At 34.9% G+C, this 9,738-nt stretch overlaps 1 protein-coding gene across 3 annotated transcripts in view; it reads right to left on the bottom strand.

Moving 5' to 3' along the window:
• LOC132101736 (Golgi integral membrane protein 4-like) overlaps positions 1–8,390 on the bottom strand; it is a 14,635-nt gene extending 6,245 nt beyond the window's left edge. The window contains exons 1-8 of one of the 3 annotated variants that reach the window (XM_059506913.1): positions 7,832–8,390; positions 5,130–5,204; positions 4,803–4,852; positions 4,511–4,564; positions 4,212–4,362; positions 3,919–4,001; positions 3,068–3,163; positions 10–159 (exon numbers count right to left, since the gene is read on the bottom strand). In XM_059506913.1, coding sequence (XP_059362896.1) covers positions 10–159; positions 3,068–3,163; positions 3,919–4,001; positions 4,212–4,362; positions 4,511–4,564; positions 4,803–4,852; positions 5,130–5,204; positions 7,832–8,117 — 945 coding nt within the window. In that variant the 5' untranslated portion in view covers positions 8,118–8,390. Of the gene's footprint in view, positions 1–9; positions 166–3,067; positions 3,164–3,918; positions 4,002–4,211; positions 4,363–4,510; positions 4,565–4,802; positions 4,853–5,129; positions 5,205–7,831 lie in introns of all 3 variants that reach the window. The other 2 variants (XM_059506914.1, XM_059506915.1) reach the window with 2 other exon arrangements.
• Between the last annotated feature and the right edge of the window lie 1,348 nt (positions 8,391–9,738).

Below are 9,738 nucleotides of genomic sequence, written 5' to 3'. Positions count from 1 at the left end.
CTTTAATACCTCTGGCTGAGCGTCCTGGCGCTGATGGAGCTCCTCTGCGTTCCCGTTCTGGATGTGTTTAGCATCTACATGCGGCTGAGGCTGCCCTGCAGCGTGTCTCAGACTGGGCATCTTATTGAGTGTTTCCTTCAGCTGTTTATATTCATCCACCTGAACCTGTAATCCATCCAGACCAACCACATTTAGTACAACATCACACATTAGAATGAAGGCCTCATATACACTGGCGAAATATTTGGAGGTTAACTGAAACAGGCAACAAACAAAGCAAGCTGAAATCAAGAACCTGACACAAGGCAGAAGAGTGAAATGAGTGAAAGACACCAAGAACAGAAAGAAAACCAAAGCAATCTATAGAAATAATGATCTAAATACTTTAAGAACATAAAGCGAACTGTACACTAGAAAGCTAGATTCCAGGATTTTGTGATTAAATATGTGATGCATATTTAATCATTTAATAAATATATTACGATTTAAAAATAAAACCTTTTAAAAAAGTATATTTTAGTATGTTTACAACTACTTATAAACCCCTGTGTAACACATCTACTAATTTAATAAATATTTAATTTAATATTTATACTTTTTTAAAATGAAAGTGTGTTCAAAAACCTTTTATTTAGATTGTTTAATTTAGAAAATTACAAAAACTTAATTTAACTTTTTAATTTAATTTTAAAAAGCATATTTAGAAAGCAGCATTTATTTAATTGCAAAAAAAGTATATATATATATATATATATATATATATATATATATATATATATATATATATATATATATATATATATATATATATATATATATATATATATATATATATATATATATATATAGAGAGAGAGAGAGAGAGAGAGAGAGAGAGAGAGGGAGAGAGAGAGAGGGAGAGAGAGAGAGGGAGAGAGAGAGAGAGAGAGAGAGGGAGAGAGAGATTCAATAGCATATTTTTTTTGCACTGGTTTCAAAATTAATATTAATTTAAATTGAATGTAAAAGTCTGAAAAGATTCAGGCTTGCACATATTAAACAAAAAAAAATATGCAATGCTACATCTTGTTCTTGTGCATCAAATAAACAATCACGACATGCAACGCTTGAATAGATGCAAAAACAAATTAGAGGGAAGAAGAGCTACTAAAATAAGTGTTAGTCGCACAATGCTAATGTATGATGTCAAAATGACATTCTTTTAAACCAGACTAATGTTTTATCACCCTCAATTCTTACCCAAATACTCGCAATCCTAATCTAACCTTCTTTTTTCACCCTGTTCACCTATACTTGGGTACCTGTTTTTTCCTTTTCTGGTTAAATGCCAAGTGTTGGCAGCATATGGAAGGAAAATAACACGCTGGATGTGTGGGTTTGAAAGGAAAACAAGTGCAAAAACACACACACACACACACGTTAAACCCACTGCCTCCCAGCATCCTTCCCTATCATCCTGAGAAAGCAGATAGTGACAGTCCTAATTAACGAGCATCTGTACATCTGCTTTCACAAAGCCGCAGAGACGAGAACGACGTAAACAGGAAGTACAGCATGTTTGCTTATCAGAGTCATGCACATTTTAGCATACTAAACCAGGGCAAGAAGTTCTGTAGAAACGAGTGAAAGAAAGAGAGTGTGTGCGAGAGATCACAATGGCCTTGTGGAATGCGACTGGACTTGAAATGCAGGCTAAGGCGTGTTTAACACAGCTCAAGCAAGCAGCGCTGCAGTCTAACTGCATCCGCAGGATAAGGTGCTGCTTTCACACTCAAAGCATTTTCTCTGCAGAATTGATATGCGGTGCTATGCAGAAAACAAAATGATTTCTGGGTTAACATATTAGCTCTGATTCAAACCCTAGTGAGTTGCCTTGCCGCCTACATTGGCAGCATCCTAATTGCCCAAGAACCTCATAGGCCACTGGTTTGGGACAAAGACTCAGAAATAAAATTTCTCATGCAAATTGCACAGGAAATGCAACTTAATTGTTGCAGCGTACAGTAAATGTAAATAGAGTTTGCTATATGTTGTTAAGTATGAAAATAAATAGCACATACGGTTTTTGCATATATATATGGAGACAAATATTTAAGCTTACAATATAATTTGCATCTCATATTTATTACAATAATATAATCAGTTTCTTTTAAAGAAAACAACTTCTATAAAAAAAAAAATCTAATGGATAATTAACCGTTATTATAGTCAACTAAAACGATCCAGAAAATGCATTTTACTTAATACTAACAAAACATGAATCAGAAAAAAAATTAAAGTTAACTGAAATAAAATACAATTTTATTCAATTTGATGTACTAAAATAACCAAAACAGAAATAAAAATGTAAAAGAATACAATGATATAACTCAAATGAACAAAATGAATAAAACATTAAAATCAAAATGAAAACGGAAAAAATAAAAAACGATATTAATTAAAAAAAAAAAAACTTACAAAAAATGTACATAGTATCTTAATGATACTAAAATAACATTATATTAAAACTTAATTTAAAATTTCACTAAAATTGTATAAAATTATTATGTGTATGTTTGTACAAAAATACAATATTTTGCATTTGTTGAGCTTCAATGATAATTAAATTGCACCATACAAAGCGTGCAAATAATTTTACCTTTAGTAAACATATTGTGTATAGACTTATGTTATGGCAGTGGCAGTTATGTTATGGTTATGGCAGTAGTCTATTGTGTATAGACTAGTTATTGCAGTAAGGCTAATTATTCAAGTGCAAAACATTGGAAATAATCGCATTGATAAGTAGGTTTACAGCTCATGTTCACCACATTTTCTGCTAAGTTTAGAAAATAATTTTCTCTGTGCAGCAAAAACAGGTTCAGTCCTGAAATGCTACTTTCAGCTATGAATCTGATTAATACGGGTGCAGAAATAAATATACACCATTTGCAAGGTGCTTACATGAGCTGTGTGAAATTGCACTTGTATTTCCCTCAGAATGTGCTCTGCACAGTGTTTGATCGGTCAGCAGCATGCATGCACAGCAAACACATTCTCCACCTGATTAAAGCACATTTACACACACACCCAACCTAACCTGGGCCGCAGCTAGTGCACTCTTGTGGTCCTCCAGGGTCAACACAAGCTGGTCATGGGCAGATTTTATGATCTTGTGCTGTTGCTACAAGAAGGACCATCACAGGCAACGCTCAGATACAAGCATTCAGGACAACCACACTGAATATTTGTATGAATAGTGTGTATAAATACAACTGAATGATGTGCAAAAATATGGATCAGGGAAACATAAATATAAATTCTAATCAGGTGAATTTCATGAAAACGGTCATATTTTTCCCTCAAAAGCCAAAAGAAAATATTGCACAAAGAAATTTTTTTTTTTTGAAAAACAGTCATATTTTTTGCAATGTGAAATTATTTCTAAATCATAACAATTTAAGCACAATTCTTCCCTACTTTGTAATATATTAAAATAATCAAATATTATTTAAATTGGTAATTGTAATTTTTTAATTGATTAGCGCAGTAAAATGTTTTAAACAAATATAATAATTTTTTTATTTAAATATTTTTACTACACATTTTAATTAAATATACAGGAATAAAGAAATAAATCGAACTATGATTTTTTTTAACATGTTTAAACATGCAACAAATTAAAAATTCCTAATGGTCCTTAAAAAAATATTCAGCTTCTTCATACTACTCTTCATACTTCATACATACATATTTTATTTATTTATTTTTAGTTATTTGTTTGTATGCATTTATTTTTGGAGACAAATTTTCACAAGATTCACCCATTAATTTGAATCATACCGATCACCGTAACAAATAATTATGTGCTATTCCTCTAAAAAGAGCTGAAGAATTGTGCTGAAATAAAGCAAAACCCATAGTGCTTTTGGGCATTACCCTGGTGTCCTGAAGCTGCACATAGACTTCCTGATGTGCTTTTCTCAGCTGCTTGTTCTCCTCACGTAGGTTATATATATTGTCTGCAAAAGAAAAGAGAAAAAGAGTCAGCTGAAATGACTGCAGCTTCCACCATACAGACATTTACAGATGACAAAAACACCTGTGGGTAGTACAGGTCAAACTAAATGTTCACATTCCTTGCCTGTGCAAAACACACCACCGTGATTCTTTTAGGATCAGAGGGTGTTGCTGTGTGATTGCTAAGAGTAAGATGGTTGAGAACATAATACCTTTGAGCTTAGAAATCTCAGACTCTTTATTCTGATGAAGCTGGTCAAGTCTCTGTTTATGTTCATCTATTGCCTTGTTGTGTTCATCTTCTTTTAGCTGATGTTGCTCTTGTAGTTCATAATACTGCTTTTTTAGATCATCATGCTGGTTCTGGATGATAAACACACACACACACACACACACACACACAGACACACAACAGTGAATCATCTGTGTTTTTTGTGGGACGAAAGGCATGCATATTTCACAATACATCAACAAACCATCATTTTTGTGTAGATGTGTTTTCCCCACTAACCTTCAAAATCTGATGCTGGGAATGCAGAGAATTAAACCTAACGCTGGAATCTTGCTGTAAGCAAACAAATACAAAGAAACCTGGTCATTTTGTAAGCCATCAGGGCACATCTAAGAGTCATGCCAGAGAGCCATAGGCTGTTATATCCAAGAAACATATGAGCTATTCACATACAAATAACCAGATGAGTATTTGACTGCAGGGCATGAGCTCTTGAAAAACTTCTCCTGCATTTCACAAATTTTACTCTATGAAAACCATCCCTTATGCTGCAGCTCACAAAACAAAATACCTTTTCTTTGTTGAGAGACTGCTGAGCCTCTAGTTTATACATAAGATGATCTGTGAGGAAAAGGCAAAAACAAGTGTTACAGGTATTAAGTATTACATGCTACTATTTCATTCTCACTGCAATGACAGTCATGCATTAAACGCTTGGCTTAAGGGTGTCCAAAAACTCTTAGGATCTTATTAACTTGACACTTGGCATAACATAGTGGCTTTGGGCTGCACCAGTTTATCCATCATGCAAGCTACAGGATGTCATTACACTTCAGAATTTCCTCTTCATCTATTAGTCATGGATGCTGTCATGTATTATTAAAAAAAAAAAACTTGCCGTCTTTGGCTTTTTTATGCTCCAGCCGCTCCTTCTGAAGAGACTTCTCCAACTTGGAGCGATGCTCGTACACAACTGAGAGGAAGAGAGAGAGAGAATAAGATTTGGTAGTAGTGTGCTGACATACAGCTATACTCAAACTTCAGTGTAAAAGGTAACTTTTTAGCAACACTGTTCTGTGCTTTACTGTGCTGTAATGCATTGCAACCAGAGAAGTTGCATCTCTAAATTCATCCTCTCTAATGCCATCAAAGCACTGCTTATGTAACAATCATTCACCACCTTCAACAATAATACAATCTTTCACATTTCTCATCACAAGGTGTGGATACTAGCATTCATGTTTAAATGCATCAACCTTTTATTGCACAAAACTGGTGATTTAGATATTTTTTTGTTATCTTTTAGCTACAGCTGATGTTTTTTTTTTTACTTGCTGGTCTATGCAAAACTGCAAACAAATATGTTTGACTGTCGTCTCATATCATGTGTCTTTTATATATATATATATATATATATATATAGCACCATGAATGTTGTGTTTTTGTCTCTTGAAACCTTTGTTTTGTGCACTATGTGCCATTTATGAATGCAATAATGTGTCCTGTGTGAATACAACACTAAATCAGTTGAATTATGCCACTTAAAACTTTAAAACTTTGAAAAACAAACTTTCAACTACTCCTTTCATTATACACGAAAAAAACTATTTTGCAAAAACCAACATTAACACCAAAAACAGTAGTGGCTATATTTAAAAAATATATATACGTTTTAATTTATTTTAAATTTAGCTATGCATGATTTTACTGCGCAAACTATAAAGTACAGCATCTATTCAAATGCAAATAACATGCTAAAAATAACACAATTTAAAAAAAAGAATATGAAAAAAAAATCTAGATGCACCACAACTACCAGCTTTTGCAGAATCATCACAGTCTGAACGTAAAGTGAGCTGAGCTATTTTTGAAGACTTTCTCTGCACTATGTGATCCACCGACCCGTTGAGTGCCACATTCGACCCTCTTAATTTCTCTCTAATGGCATCAGAATGAAAGGTTGCCCCTGCTGCTCTCAGAGTGCACTGACTTTTTATATGTAACATGAGCTGTGTATGTGCACAGCAGCCTTCGTCTAAAATCTGAAATGCCACAGGAAATGAAGTCTGACTGAGCCTTTCCTCCCCATTTTTGTGTTTGTCCAGAACTGTAGGTTGCTTCTTAAAAGTGATGTCATGGTCTGCGCCCTCGGACCCCTTGCGCCTGGTCTTGTATCCTCCCATTACAATTATCATTACATTACTGACACATCAAGTACTGATTCATTATCCTGATTAAAGAGGCTGTGCAGTGATTATGACTTGAAGGCAGTAATTACAGCTGACTCACAAACACAGTCTCAACATAAGACCTCCTAGTGGTACAATAAAAATAAAACTGTTTGTGTGATGGGAAGCACATATGCTCAGGACGTAAAAGACCCCACAAGGTTAAAGATCTCACGTTCCAAAGCCCATAATAAAAATCTATAATATCTTTACTATATAGATTTTTTTTTTAAATATATAAGAATTAAAAATTATTGTTATAAATTATTATGCATAATTTAAATTGTATCATAATTGCACATCTATATTATAAAAAAGTATATAAACATTTATTAAAAATCACTTTTAAATTATAATTATTTATAAAAATAATTATAAAATGAAAAACTAAATTTGTGTGTGTGTGCTTGTTCTTTTGGGTAAAAGAATTAAAAATTTAACAGATTAAAAAAATATATAAATATATATTACCTGTTAAAATCTTATTATTGAGCCCTGAGTATTTATGGCAAAGCAACAAAACTATAGGTTACGCAGATCTGCTTGTGATCTAAGGCCATTTCTTTATGCCCTTTCAGCAGCAAGCATACTGAGCTTGCACCGGCACACAAACAGAGAAGCCCATCTCTGTGGGACAATAAAATGAAAGCCTGTGATTTTAGGCACAGGTTGAAACAAGCTAGCTGCCAACAAAATGTTCTGCATAAAAATGAGCATCTTCAGCAGCAGCTGCCTGCCTGCCTGAATCACTGCAGTAGCAACACACAAAACAAGCAAACATTTCTAACTTTTTTTTTTCTTGATCAGTTTCAAATTCAAAAACTGCAACATAGATGAATTTGCAGCAAAATATGATTTGGATGAAAAGGGGTTGCAAACTTCAACATTGCATTTCTTTATTTTATACATCATATACATCAGTGTCAGGCAAAAGATGAAATTTGTGCATTGCCATATGGAATAATTTTATATGGCTTGATCTCACAATCCTTTGGTTATATTTTAAAAGTGTGCAACGTCCACCCCCCACCCACTCTATTCTAAAGATAAATGTGCAAAACATACAACACCACCCCATTCTATGAAAAGGTATTGAAACGTGAGAGAAGTCAGTCAGTATGCACGGAAAAATGTCATCTATCGTGTCATGTGACATTCCATTCTTTTACGTGATTTACACCCAAAATGTTTGATGACCTCTCTAGAGCTTTAACCACTAAACCACACCACCACAATCAAAGAACCAACAGGATGGTTGCTCACAGTAAATTATATTTCAGAGCTTGCTGGCCAAAAACTTGCCAAAGTTCCAAAGTTTTTAGAATGTTTACAGCGCCGTGACGTCATCGCGACGACGTGGGTTTTATTTTACCTTGAAGCTGAGCTGAAAGAGACTCCTGGTGCTGCTGGTATTTCACAGCCATTTCTTCTGTCCTCTTCAGCTGTTTGTGCATCTCGTAAGAAAACATCCCGCCGTAGATCATCCCAAACACCACCGTGACCATCAGCAGAGACTGGAAAATCTTCTTCTGCTTCCTGGAGCACACGCCGTTGCCCATGTTCCCTGCTCTCCTGGATTCCAAAGAAACTTTCCCGGGAATGATTTTCTCTTCACTCTTCAGTATAGAAACAACTCCGTCTTCTCCGAGACTCCTCATGAAACATTATATTCGTGAACGTTTTCTCGTGCGACTTGTGTATCTGAACTGTTTACAAAAGTCTCACGCTTCGTCAAGTTTTCCAAAGACATTCAGCAGATTAAAAAAGTGACGAATACGGTTGTAGTCGGTCCTCGTGCTTAGACGAAGCTCTGGTGAGTTTTCTACATAAAGAAAAGCAGTCTTTTTTACTAATTATCTGAAGTTTAAAGCGGCCTAAGCGCACCTTTCGTTACGTGTCACCTAGAGCTGCAGCAGATCATCTAGCGATGAAGCTGAAGGAAATCCCGCCCCTCTCAAACATTCGGTTACTGTGATTGGTCAATGTTCATGTCAATCAAAATAGATTCGCTCTGATGGGAGGGGCGTGTGCCTGAGAATGTTTCCAAGAATGTCTAGAAGGCGAGGAAATTCGCAGTGTGGGTCATATCTTCAAATGCAAATGGAAAAACTTTTTTTATTTTTATTTTTTATTGTTTTTACTTTAAAAATATGGCATTACGTTTTGAACACCATTCATTTTGTTAAAATAAATTAATACTTTTATTTAGCAAGAAAGCATTCATTTGACAATAAAGACATTTATCAAACACTTCTATGGTATTTGATAAATGTATTTATTGTAAAAAAAAATGAAATTATTTCATTGCATAAGTATTCTTAAATAATCCTGAAATTTAAGTAAGGAGCATTCATATTGCTTGTAGATGTTACTACACTTCGAGTGGAGTTAACCTGTGGCAAGTTAATTTGAATGATTTGAAAAGGCACACGTCTTAATAAAAGGTCTAACAGCTGAAAATGCATATCAGAGCAAAAAACAAGTCATGAGATCCAAAAAGCTGCCTGTAGAGATCAGAGACAGGATCACATCGAGCCACACATATGAGAAAGATTTAAGAAAAAAACTGCTGCATCGAAGGTTCACAGAATCATGTAGTCTCCATTATGCTTAATGGAAGAAGTGGAAGAAGAAGTTGCCAAACTGAGCAACAAGGCCACTGGAGAAGGGCCTTGGTTAGACAGAAGCTGATTGTCACTGATGGTCTGTTGAGCTATATGCAGATAGGAGAAACTCACAAAAGGACAAACATCACTACAATACTCCACCGATCCAGTCTTTATGAAGGTGTGGCCAAACTCAATCCTCTCCTTGGTAAAGACACATAAAAACCAACTTGGAATTTGCAACAGAGCACCTAAAGGACCCTCAGACTGTAAGAAAGAAGATTCTCTGGTCTGATGAACCTCAACTCCTAGCATCATGTTTAAAGGAAACCAGCTCTGCTCATCAACTGCAGAGGCAACATGACAATGACCCAACAGGACAATATTTCTGGTGAAACCTGAAAATGTGCATCTGCCCCCATCCAACCTGACAGAGCTTGAGAGGTGAAGAGGTGAGAAGAAGAACAATGGCAGATAATTGCCAAATGCTGATGTGCAAAACTTCACCCAAAAAGACTTGAGGCTGTAAAGGTGCTTCAGCTAATTACTGTGTTTAATACTTATGTACATATTTCAGTGTTTTATTTGTAATAAATTTGCAAAATTGACACAAATCTATTTTGTGCTTCGTCATTATGTTATATGGAGTGTAGATTAAAAAGCAGTTTAATAT

This window comes from Carassius carassius, chromosome 23 (genome assembly GCF_963082965.1).
Source record: "Carassius carassius chromosome 23, fCarCar2.1, whole genome shotgun sequence".
Classification (NCBI taxonomy): domain Eukaryota; kingdom Metazoa; phylum Chordata; class Actinopteri; order Cypriniformes; family Cyprinidae; genus Carassius; species Carassius carassius.
This window is presented reverse-complemented; position numbering and strand designations above follow the sequence as displayed.